The sequence below is a fragment of the Papilio polytes genome, unplaced genomic scaffold (genome assembly GCF_000836215.1).
Source record: "Papilio polytes unplaced genomic scaffold, Ppol_1.0 DF824269.1, whole genome shotgun sequence".
Lineage (NCBI taxonomy): Eukaryota > Metazoa > Arthropoda > Insecta > Lepidoptera > Papilionidae > Papilio > Papilio polytes.
In genome coordinates this window covers 3,754,746-3,767,386 of record NW_013524935.1, presented here as the reverse complement: position 1 = coordinate 3,767,386, position 12,641 = coordinate 3,754,746, and the positions used below count along the sequence as shown (strand labels likewise).

Here is a 12,641-nt window from a genome sequence, read left to right as displayed (position 1 = left end):
ATACACTTAAGTGTGAAAGCCAAGAAGGAAAGAAAAAAAAAAAAAATCAAGCTTTAAGTTATAATAAATCTCCTTAAAAATATGCTAACATACGACTAACAATGTAAAACTTATAAATCTTTAGTTTTTATTTGTTCATGTAACTTATTTCTGGCTAGAATCATGGATAGTAGAACATTTAAAGGTACAACAAACGGATACACAAATCAAAATATTGATTGTATTGATGACTTATGTTATGATTTATTCAAAAACACAGATGATAGACAGAATGACTATATTGAGGATTTGCCTTCGGTGGAATTGAACCTGGCCTGCTCAGGTATGGTACCCAGCATTTCAGTTGGCACATCAGAAACAAGCGTAAACTTTTATCTGACTTGATAAGTCAAATATTAGATACAGTTATTTTAAATGATCGTAAAAGCACAAATCTTTTTAGTATTACAATTTTAGTAAAAATAAATTCTTATAAATACTTTGAAATGTCACATGTCTAGTGTATGTACTTTGTTCTGCATGGTATACTAAAGAAACATTATTTAATGTTGCTTTTTTGTCTTACAGGTTCAACTTCTAATAGTGGCTCCCAAAAAACTAGGACAAATACAAAGAAGACACAAGGTAAAAACCTATATCATACTAATATTATAAATGCCAAAGTTTAGATGGATGGATGTTTCTAACAGTTTATAACCTAAACTGCTGAATGGATGTCAATGAAATTTGGTATAGATGTAGAGGATAGTCTGGAAGAACACATAGGCTACCTGCTTTTGTTTTTTTTTTAATTTCATGTGGATGGAGTCATGGCGTAAAGCTAGTAATTGAATAAACTATAAAACAATAGTAACTTAGTAGATTACTTTCTTTATAGCTAAAGTGTTTAATATTTTAGATGCACCACACCACACAGGAGACAGGCGTGAAATGGAAGCAATTCCGTATTTCGTTTCATGAGTGTGGTGCCGGAGGCCTAAATTAAGTCCATTTCTCTTTACCACCCTTTTCTTATAAGGAGAGGATGGGAAGGGGAAGTAGTTTTGACAGCGGAGGAGATGAATAGGAAGAGGCAATATCCTCTTTATGTGTGTCTCCTCCTCCGTCAGATAAGGGTAGGCAACGGATCTGCGATCGTGGATGTCTATGGGCAGCGGTAGCTTCGACATTTTGGCGGATTTAGGTGGCCGCTTGCTCGTTTGCCATCTTATATTGTAAAAAAAAATTAAATTAGTTCCTATATATGAAATAATCTTAGTAATGTTTTAAGATATATTGGTTTACAGAAAAGACAGTGCAAGGTAGTATTAAAAATAAAAAATCTGACAGAGAAAATGCGAAACAAAAGTTAGCGGAAGAGAAGGCTGCAAAGAAGCAGATTCAAGAATTAAATAAGATTTATAAACCTGGTGAATGTATGAAGGTAATAATTTAAAATTGATAATAAACTAACAACATGTTTTGTACCCCTGACAAAAAAATACTAACAGTGTTTCAAGTTCTTATAAACTATGTTTTTAATATTAATAACTACTGAATTATTAAAACTTTCATGATTCAATCTGATAAATCAATTAAAACAACAAAACTTCCTCCTCTGATGTTGCGGATATCCATGGGCGTCGTTGACCACCTGTATGTTCCCGCCGCTCGTTTGCCCCCATCATGTGTAAAAAAAACTTTAGTGTAGATAATACAAATATTTTACAATGAAAACGCCAAACTGTCGTACTTTTAGTGATTGTTCGAAATTAATGTATATCTACAGTAGAGTACAAAATATGCCTTTGGCTATTACTTAAGGCTGAATATGGAAACTAACCTACAAAACTTCGCTTTGTAAGAGCCACTTCAATCTGATCGGCATTAAAATTTTAATGGTATTTGTTCAAACATGAATTTAAGAAACATATTGAAATGTTTCAGTATTCAAATGTAATTTATCTGATGTTCATTTTATTTCCAGAATATCATGTCATGAAACTTGTTAAATTTTTTTTTTAACATAGTTAAACCAGCCAATGATTCCACCTTTTTTTTTTCTTTTTTTTTTTGGTGAGGGAAAATGCAGTTACGCACCCCTGCGCTGGGCCAAAACCAGTGGCGCAAGGAGTGTGGGACTCGTCTAAAGTCGTTCGGCCATACCCACTAAAAACCCTCGGGCCCTCCTCCACGCATTGGTCGGAAGCTCGTATCAGCGTAGCCATAACCGAGCTTCCGACCTGCGGTGCCGCATAGCGTGACTCTCCATAATGGAATCAATGATTCCAACTAAGCCAAGTGAAGACACGGCCGAAGGATAGATGGGCGCTAGCTCAATTTAGAAGTCTCAAGTTTAGAATATTTTTTTTTTCACAGTATATGCAAGTAGAGGTGCACCCATCTTTATTGGAGAAGTGGTATGCGGGTGACATAGAACGGGAAGTATCTGCCAGTGGAGCAAAGGTTATCACATCTATTGACTTATTTGATCCTTGTCTGGTCTTATGGAAGCGGAGTGTACCGCAAACATTGGTTTCTAAAGATGGACAAGTAAGTATATATTGCCAGTACAAATATGTATCTGATTTTTTTTTATACTGTAAATCAAATTTTATACTAGCTGTTGGCTGCGATTCCATACGCTCGGAAAAATTAGTTAAATAGCCTATGTGTTCTTCCAGATTGTGCTCTACATTTAATTAAAAATTATATGGTTCTTCTTACTAGTATTATAAATACGAAAGTTTGGATGGATGGATGTTTGTTTGTTAGAATTTTTAGCCTAAACGTCAAGATACATCTCAATTAAATTTGACATAGACATAGAGGATAGTCTGGTAGAACACATTGACTACTTTGTGTTTATTTAATTCCATACGGACGGAGTCGCGGGCGCAAGTTAGTATTTATATAATTGTCTACTTATTTCAGTTAGATATGACACCTCGTCATGAGGTCAGTGATCGTGGACTCTATGTGATGATGGCTGCAGACGCTGCACAATACATATGTGAACACAAGTTGTCACAACAAATTGCTACCGTTAGTGAAATAGTTAATGTTAAACTGACTCTAATTATATTCGGTGAACAGGAGTATTTCAAGTAAGTTTTGATTTACATAGATTTGGCTTTATTGAATTATCTTATCTAGTATGTTTTTTAAGGATTATATTTTTTTGTGTATTAATGTTTCGGCAGTGGGTAGTGACCGATGGGAAATATCACAATATACGTGATTTTGCCCACGACCGCATTACTACTACTACTAACTAATTAAAGCCTACTAGTTATCGCCCGCGATTCCGTCCGCGTGGAATTAAAAATAAAAAAGTGAGTAGCTTATATGTCCTTCCAGACTGTCTTCTACATATCCGTTCAGCCGTTTAGCCTACAAATTCTAACAAACATCCATCCACCCATCTATCTAAGCTTTTGCGTTCATAATTTTAGTGTGATTACTTGGTGATAAAGTAACTTTTTAAATCAGTACAGTGGATTTCAACTTTTTTCTATATAATATTGATTTAGATTATTGAGATTAGGCATAAATAAATACATCTGGGAACATAATATATTTTAGGACCGCTTCAAAGAAGACAAAAGGAAACAACCAAGTTATGAGTGAAGTGGACTTAGAAATGGCTATCTCAGGTAATATTAATTATGTCATAAGTAAACCAGTAATCTACATTTCTTATACTAAGTCTACATTTAATTCATTCTACAACCAATTAATGACATTAAAGTCATAAATTATGGTCAAAGATAATCGAGTCTTGTGGTAGTCTTTATAACATAAGGTGGCAAACGAGCAAGCGGCCACCCGAATCCGCCAAAATGGCGAAGCGACCGCTGCCCATAGACATCCGCAACTATAGTCTATATTATTTGCTAATATTATAAATGCGAAAGTTTGTATGGATGTATGGTTGCGGATTTGAAATTTAGCATATATGGAGAATTTTGGCATGGGCGTAATAGACAATTTTTTTTTATTTATACAGAACTAGCTGATCCCATGCGACTTCATTTGTATGAAATTTTAAAAAAATCATTTTATTGTTTACATTTGTCAAATTATCAATTGCAAATGTCAAAGTGACATGACATGATGTCAAACCATGGCAACCTTGCTTCCTTGATGTTGGCAGCAACTTATAGTCTCTTTCCCACATTAGGGTTTTTGTCCAAAATATTTACCCCTAAGTGTAATGGCGTGAAAATATATAGCCTAAAGTGTAACGGAAGTGTAGGGCTTTTTATGAAAGGAAGAGTTATCCAAAAATATGCTGTAATTGATGAAATCTTAGGCAACAAAGACGTGTGTGTGTGTTTACTCTTTGTTATATTAGTAGATAGAGAACAAAAGCTAATATAATGAATTATTTCAGATCTCCTTGTCAGTACAGGATGTGACACAGTTATTGTGAACCAAGCCAATGAACTTGCGTTACTCATTGTGCAGTTCACTAAAGCGATTGCCGAAGCACCATATAAGTATGTATGTATTATTAGACAACTTATTTAATTGATACTGTCGCTTTTAACTCGGAGCAATACCTCTCGTCAAGACTTAGGATGCGCGCCAAATCTATCCATACTTCTAGTGACATTTGACAGCTGTCAGCTAGGGACGTGACGTTTATGCCGATAATCTAGAGTTGCGCCAATTCTATAGCACGGTACTAATTTTATTCCTAACAGTATTGTGAAATGTATGACATATGTATGACCTTCCCCTCAGGATTACGGGCTTGAATTGTGTTGAAGTTAACATGTTCTAACAAGTTCTGAGCTACCGATCACAGTTGTAAGCCCATACCAGGGGTGGCCAAACTCCTTCGTATACTGAGCAACTTTTCAGAATTTAAGATTTTTCGCTAGTCGCAATTACTAGTGTCCAAACTAGTGGGCAGGGAACTAGTGTCCAAACTAGGGTCGCGCCCTGTGTGATGGATCACCAGGCATCAATTATTATAAGTGTGTATTTAAAAATGCAAAATTTTATTATAGTATCAAGTTTTTTGTTCTTTGTAATATATGGAACGATAATATTTATTTGTATGGTAACACTTAAATGGCAACTTAAGTTTTTCAAGAGCCACAAATAAATCTTCAAAGTGCCGCAAGTAGCTCGCGATTTTTGCCCACCCGTGTTCTCTATGTTGGTTGCTATATCCAATGTGTCACTTTAACCGATATTTGTTAAGCAATTTTCTATGTTTTAGGCAGTTGAAACGCGCTTGCGACGAGCAAGCGGACTTCTACATGCGTGGAGATAATAAGAAATGTGTTTCAGTAGATAAAGATGGTAAGTTACCAACTTTTTTGATAAAAATGATGTGATTTAAAAATTTTAGATCCCCATTTCTGTGTTAGTTTCCTTTTTTAATTTTTAAAGGTAACGGATTGAGTTGTCTGTGGCAGCAAATGCTAGCGGTGTTGCCACAAAGCAGCTTGGAGACATCGCGTGCTTTGTGTGCACAGTATAAAACTCCGTTGGACTTGTATGAGGTTGGGTTTTTTAATATTAAATTATCATAGCGATTATGATCGAGTAATAATACAAAGCCATTTATTAGTCTGTTGTCATTCTATATGTCAAAATACATTGATTGCTATCCACCGAAAAATTATTTATAATTCGTATGTTGAAATATATTAATTTAATTTTAGATCTTAATGCAGCCGGAAGGTGTAAAGGCAGTGGCCGAGTTAGGAGTGTCTCGCTCTGCTGTCCCGGGCAGTAGAGCTCGCAGGATCGGACCTGAATTTGCCAGAAAATTACACACCCTACTCACTGCTGAAGATGGAAATATGTTAATTGAATAGTACCTATGTATTTTGTTGACAAATAAATTATTTCATTACAAGACAATAAAGACAATAGAAACTGATATGGTGGTAGATTTATTTGTTATATATAGCTGTATACATTAAAGTCTGAAGTCCGTATCGTACTATGCACTTCTCATGTACCAGACGAGTTTTATGGGGGTTAATAATCTGGCATTGGTATTGAAAATGACATCCCTAGTCCCCACTTTCAATGTCACTCTGACTGCTGTCACTTTGAAACATCAAAACAAATTGTTTTCAATCCTATAAATGAATAAGAATAAAACTTAATTTTGTACTTTTTAAGTGTGTGTTTTAGTTGTATTTCTCCGATAATTTTTAACAATGACAGTGTATTTAACAAGAATTGCCGTAAGTGCGATCCGGAATATTTCAAACAGGAGTTCCATGCTTTCCAATGTCGATTTTTCGCCGGTGAAATTGCTTTTGCATAATAAAAACGATATATTACATTTATCACGGCAATTAACAATAAGAAAATATACTACCGATACAATCCAACCGGTAATTGCTTTAGAAAACGCTAGTATACCATTGAAAAAGAAGACGGTGCATAAAAAGGCGGTACTTGAGGATTTAACCAAAAAGGAAGGACATTATTTAACATTTGCTTACGCAACAGCGAATTCTTACGATTTGAAAGCATTAAAAGAAGCTCTAGTACAACAGAAACTTTACGAACCCGGGAAGTAAGGTTACTCAATATATTAGCTAAATTTCGATATTATGACGTAATTATTGGATGTTGTAATTTTTATGATTTTTGTTAAACTGTATAAATTCATTTTAATTAAGCACCCTTTAGTAAACTACAGTAATTAAATATAAATGATGTTGACAAAATCAAATCGGAAATTAACAGTTTAGCTCTTTTTTGCATTTATTCTATGTCTCTTCACAAAGAGGAAAGATTTTAATTTGTAATCTATCTAATAAACTCGAAAACTTTTGGACTGATTTCAAAAATTCTTTCCTCATAGTAATGTACATTATCACTGAGTAGCATAGCCTATAGTTATGCTAGGAATGTTTTTAAGTCCTTGCAAACAAAGTCATGTGCAAAACTTAGTATAGACTGATTTATAGAATTGATTGGCAACTTCTTGCCTATTTTACATCCATATATGCTTGGTTAAAATAACTGCTTTTAATATATCTTAATACTTAATTATTCATTTTGTTTCTACTCAGGTTAAAGGCACATGAAGTAGGAGATGTTGTGATTGCAAATCCTGTCTACACAATAGGCACAGAACCTAGAGAGATTATTTTCTTCAAAGAAGGTGCAGTTGTGTTTTGGAATTGCACAGAATTAGAAGCTAGCAATGTTCTCGATTTTGTTAAAAGGTTTGTATGAAATGTATCATTTATTGTCTACTAGCTAATGTGTGTGAATCTATCTATGTGGAATTTAAAAAAAAACTTAATTAGTAGCCAGTGTGTGCCTATGTTCTACATCTATGCCATTTCATTGAGATCCCTTCAGCTGTTTAGTTTTTAATAAGTCTGTGATTACATTATAAAGGTGAAATTGTTTCGACTGGTTTGTTATTATTTATAGCTGTTCACGATTTCGTCCCCATAAAAACCAAACAGAATAAACAATATAGCCTATGTTACTCATAGATAAATTACCTTTCCAATGGTGAAAGAATTTTTAAACGGCCCAGTAGTTTTTGAGCTATTACAATATAGAAATCTACTCGTAAATATATAAATCTTTCCCTTTATAATATTAGTATTAATTAGTATTGAATTTATTCATACATACTTTTAAGAATATGAATAAACAAGTATAAATCTTTGGTAATTCTTTACAGATATGAGATTGAGGGATATCCAAAAGATGTTATAGAAAGAGAAAGGGAAGTAATGACTTATGTATATCAGCCTAATGTGTGAGTATTTATTTCTAAATATTATTTACAAACTAGCTTACTCCCGCGACTTGCGGGCGTTGCATGAAATAACAAAAGTAGCCTTTGTGGTCTTCCAGACTATGCTCCACTTCTATGCAAAATTTCATAGAGATCCGTCCAGCTGTTAAGATGGTGAACTAACAAACATCCATTTATCCAAACCAGTGATTCTCAACCTTTTTTTTTGTTGCGGAACATATTTACCGATTTCAAAATCTGGCAGCACACAAAGAAAAAGATAAAAATTATTACTTACATACTGCATAAATAGTTTGTAACAAATATATGCAAAATTTGGCGGCATACAAAAGTGCCGCGACACTGTGGTTGAGAATCACTGATTTAAACTCTCGCATTTATAATGTTAGTAAAATGTAAGTTATCTTATGTTGGAAAACACTTATTTTGTATAATGAAACATTAAAAGGAAAGTTTTCAAGTAAAATTTAATATAATTGTGTTATATTTTTTGCATACTTTTTATTGTTTTTAATAGATCCAATAGTTATATCGTTCCAAATGATTTTATGAGGTTTATTTGTATGTATGGAATATGGTTAATAATATTAATGTCATATAAATTTGTATTACAGTAAAAAATGCCATTTACAAGAATCCTGCTTCGTTTTAGTACCAGATAGAGATAATTCTTTGGAAAAGTACAGTTTTAGGTAAGTAATATTCACTAATTGTTAAAAAAAACAATAGACAAATTAAAAGTTTTATTTTTTTATTTAACATTTCTATTGATGTGAACAAAATATTTTTATTTAAAATCTAACCGTCAATGATATATAAAAAATAAAGGACGACTGAAACATTTTATAATTAAATAACTTTTGTCCACGACGTCGTTAGCATGGAACCTTAAAGACTCACTAAGTATCCTATGTGTTCATCCAGACTATATCTATGCCAAAGCTACCAACTAACAAAAATCCGTCCATCTAAACTTTCCCAGTATACTAATATAAATGCAAAATTTTAGATGGATGTTTGTTAGAGTTTGTAGCCTAAACGGCTCAACGGTTTTCTATAAAATTTGGCATAGATGTAGAGGATAGTATGGAAAACACATAGGTACTCATTTTTGTTTTTTTAATTCCACGCGGACGGAGTCCCGGTCCAAAGGTAGTTTATAATATTAGTATGATATTTAATATAGGTATTCCATCCAACGTTTAATGTATTTTTATTGTTTTTTTTTACAATTGAAGTCATGCTATGGCACAGTCAGCTCGGCTCGGAGCTTGGGAAGCGCGCCTGGAGTCGCTCGCCGCTTCTGTCAGAGAACACAGCGCTATCATGGAAAGGGACGGAGCTACACATGTCGATAAGAAAGAAGTAAGTGTCTTCTTAAAAACTCAATTATACTTGAAATAACGAATAACTTCACTGTTTTAATTATTGCTACTAATAGATGGTATAACTTTAGTAGCGCCAGTGGTGGAGACATTGAGAAGCAAAAGGTTAGCGTGGTATGGACATGTTATGCGACGAAATGATGGGGACATAAACCAGAAAGTGTTGAGATTGAATGTGGATGGCTACAAAGGAAGAGGAAGACCGAAAAAAGTATGGATGGATTGTGTGAAAGAGGATATGCTTAAGAAAGGAGTGGATTCAGATATGACGGCTGATAGAGATGTATGGAAGAACAGCACATACTGTGCCGACCCTCCGTAAGGGATAAGGGCAAGTGGATGATGATGATGATGAGATGGTATAACTTTGCAATGCTTATCTATTTATATTTATTCTTAATATGTAACGGTAAACACACAATTCTTTGTAATGTAACATGAAATTAATCACAGCATATTATTGAATAATATATCTATACTTCCATACTATTATAATAAAGCGTAAACACACACTAGAAGTGTGTGTAGTGTGTAGTGAAGTGCCTAAGATGTCAGCAATTACGGCATATTTTTGAATAATTCTTTCTTTAGTAAAAAGCCCTACACTTACGTCACGCTTTATGCTATATATTTTCACGCCATTAAACTTAGGGGGTAAATATTGTGGATAAAAACCCCTTTTGTGGGAAAGAGACCGTAAGTTGCTGCCAACATCAAGTAAGCAAGGTTGACATTTAGGCATTTGAAAAGTGACATTTGACAAATAAAAACAATAAAATCAAACGATTATAATTTCATGCGGGTGAAGCCGCAAGGGAACAGCTAGTGTATTAATAAAAACCCCTATATTTATGACACGCTATAGGCTATATATTTAGTTTGGAGTGTGAATACATTGAAAAAATTTATTGCGAGAGACAAAAACTTGACCCAATATTCTATATTTGAACTTTTAAAGTAATACATTTATTTCACTGTTTTTCAGGTAGTAAGGAAATTAGGAGAACTTTTCTCTTTGCGACATCGACTGAACGTGGAATCAGATTTACTGGATACGCCAGATTTTTATTGGGAAGAAGAGGAATTAGAAAGATTGTACTCCAATACAGTTGCATATTTCACTATACCGAGGCGGACAAGGGTATGTCAAAATATTACATTTTAATGAAATCAGCTATATCTATACATATACGTTTTTAATATATTTTGGTAATATTATAGGTGTTAAACGAACGTTTATCCCATTGTGTGGAACTGTTAGAGTTATTATCATCGTGGGCTGCGGACAGACATCACGTGAGACTGGAATGGATGGTGATAGCGCTCATATTAGCGGAGGTCTGCTTCGAGTTGTTACACTTCTTTGAGAGGTACTTCATGAGGCAACATAATGTCGATAGTTGAGTAAGGGAATATGAACCTTATGTGTATGGGATAAGGTTTATTGAAAATTAATATTTATATTGTATACTTTTAAAGTCTGGCAAAAAAGGTTATATCTCTTATTAGCTGTTCCCCTGCGACTTCATCCGCATAAAATTATAATGTTTTTTTATTGTTTACATTCAAATTACAAATGTCATAATGACATGATGACAACCTTGTTTCCTTGATGTTGGCAGCAACTTATGCTTTCCCACATTAGGGTTTTTATCCAAAATATTTACCCCTTAAGTTTAATGGCTTTAAAATGTATAGTCTAAAGCGTGACGTAAGTGTTGGGATTTTTATTAAAAAGTGAATTATTCAAAAATATGCTGTAATTGCTGACATCTTAGGCCACAAATAAGTGTGTGTTTACACTTTATTATAATAGTATAGATGAGATTTTATAAAATGACAGATGAAACTGTCTATACTATTATAAATGCGAAAGTTTAGATGGAGGTATGGATGGATGGAGGTTTGTTAGAGTTTGTAGCCTAAATGGATATCGATAAAATTTGATTAGATGAATTAGATGTAGAGAATAGTCTGGAAAAACACATAGACCACTTTTGTTTTTTCTCTTAATTCCTTGCGGACGGAGTCGCGGGCTAAAGCTAGTATATATATAAAGTGAATAGATTTGTAATTTCGTATTTTTGTAAATTTGAAATAAGTGAAAAACTACAAGGTCAATTTCCAAAGTTATTTCATTTTTAAAAAGCTATGTTATAACTGTGACATGGGCTATGTTTTTTATTATCTTTTTAAATTCACCCGGGTGAAGTCGCGAGCAATAGTTATGGGATTTGATGCAATGAGTTATATCTTAACCTCATAAGAGATGTTTCTTATTTCGCCAGATAAATATTGTTTTTTATAGTCTGTAGTATTTTTATAGTTTGGTGTAGTTTTTTGGTATCTTTAGATTAATTAGCATGTTTTAAGAATAAATTAAATATTAATTGTTTTCGTTCATGACAGAGATGATTTATATTCATTATATAATTATTTTAGTTTATTTATATTTACTAACTTAATATTATTTCTTTTACATGCAACTTTAACAGAAAAAGGATAATAAAAGACGAAAAAAATAGATTTACTTAATAATATAATATAATATAATATAATATAATATAATATAATATAATATAATATAATATAATATAATATAATATAATATAATATAATATAATATAGTATGTTCTGAAGTAAAATGTATGTAATAGTTAATATAATTATGTGTTTATATATGTTATAATTTGGGTGTATTTTCTAAAATGTTGCCAAAGTTCAATAAATATATGTAGATATTGGATATTTACTATTGTATGTAGATACATTAATAAAATTTGTTTGTTATATTTAAATAAAATAGTTTTATTTAATTTATATAAATGTTTAAGGTGTTGAAAATAAATCTATTTACTTTATGATATTTTTATTTATAAATCTTATATAATGTATGTAACTAATAAACTCCAAAAGTTCAAGATTTTAAAAGTTAATTTCAAATTAGAATTCTACTGTATATCAACAGGAAGGGTATGGATATGACAGAAAAGCTGTGTATGGATTGCTAGTGTCCAATAAAATATGTAGTGGTCGCTCATTAGTCGAAATTATATTACAATTAATTAGTGTACTATTTTCTTTTATTTTTTTTAATTAAAAATATCTTTATGCATACTCCGTATTACTTTTTAAGTGCACAATATCTTAAGATCTTGCGCACATTTTTGACTAGACTATCGCACAACTATTTAGCCACGCTTTTATTCCTATGACCACATATGTAGGTGATAACACTACTCGATTTTTAGTTATGTAACTAAACAGTTGAATTGGCTGCGATACGATCGCACAACGGTTGTACGATATTTAAATGTGTGCACAAGTTCTAACGGGTAATAAAGTTTTCGATTAACGTCTATTTCATGTTCATACGTTTTCAGGAGTTCTCGCAAAGTGCGTCGTAAATCTACGTATTCAATGGACTTTGAAGACCCTTTATTTCATGACCTTTCCATCATCGATACGTAATTTAAAATCAGTTTGTAAATAAAACAAAGCTTTAATCATAAGAT

General features: G+C 32.7%; 2 protein-coding genes across 3 annotated transcripts; both read left to right on the top strand.

Moving 5' to 3' along the window:
• The first annotated feature begins 38 nt into the window (after positions 1-38).
• Positions 39-5,883, top strand: LOC106109153 (crossover junction endonuclease EME1). Of its 2 annotated transcripts, XM_013290561.1 has the most exons (11): positions 40-184; positions 260-322; positions 568-624; positions 1,287-1,423; positions 2,359-2,532; positions 2,914-3,086; positions 3,565-3,635; positions 4,376-4,481; positions 5,213-5,295; positions 5,386-5,498; positions 5,661-5,881. In XM_013290561.1, the coding sequence occupies exons 1-11, from the start codon at positions 163-165 to the stop codon at positions 5,814-5,816; spliced, it is 1,155 nt and encodes a 384-aa protein (XP_013146015.1). In that variant the 5' UTR covers positions 40-162; the 3' UTR covers positions 5,817-5,881. The 2 variants fall into 2 exon arrangements, 1 of the variants encoding a protein (XP_013146015.1); XR_001225991.1 differs by having other exon boundaries at positions 39-322; positions 4,376-4,485; positions 5,661-5,883.
• A 153-nt stretch (positions 5,884-6,036) lies between these two features.
• Positions 6,037-12,641, top strand: LOC106109168 (required for meiotic nuclear division protein 1 homolog). Its single transcript, XM_013290575.1, has 8 exons — positions 6,037-6,532; positions 7,035-7,190; positions 7,664-7,741; positions 8,356-8,433; positions 8,980-9,106; positions 10,112-10,267; positions 10,348-10,496; positions 12,510-12,641. Exons 1-8 carry the CDS (start codon positions 6,168-6,170, stop codon positions 12,595-12,597), a joined length of 1,197 nt encoding a protein of 398 aa, XP_013146029.1. The 5' UTR covers positions 6,037-6,167; the 3' UTR covers positions 12,598-12,641.

Bases quoted from the DNA above. Each gene is read 5' to 3' on its own strand.
- LOC106109153 (XM_013290561.1), top strand. From the start codon at position 163: ATGGATAGTAGAACATTTAAAG. The intron at 1,424-2,358 runs GTAATAATTTAA...TTTTTTTCACAG, and splicing joins AACCTGGTGAATGTATGAAG to TATATGCAAGTAGAGGTGCA. The intron at 2,533-2,913 runs GTAAGTATATAT...TACTTATTTCAG, and splicing joins TGGTTTCTAAAGATGGACAA to TTAGATATGACACCTCGTCA.
- LOC106109168 (XM_013290575.1), top strand. From the start codon at position 6,168: ATGACAGTGTATTTAACAAGAATTGCCGTAAGTGCGATCCGGAATATT. The intron at 7,191-7,663 runs GTTTGTATGAAA...AATTCTTTACAG, and splicing joins GTTCTCGATTTTGTTAAAAG to ATATGAGATTGAGGGATATC. The intron at 10,268-10,347 runs GTATGTCAAAAT...GTAATATTATAG, and splicing joins CTATACCGAGGCGGACAAGG to GTGTTAAACGAACGTTTATC.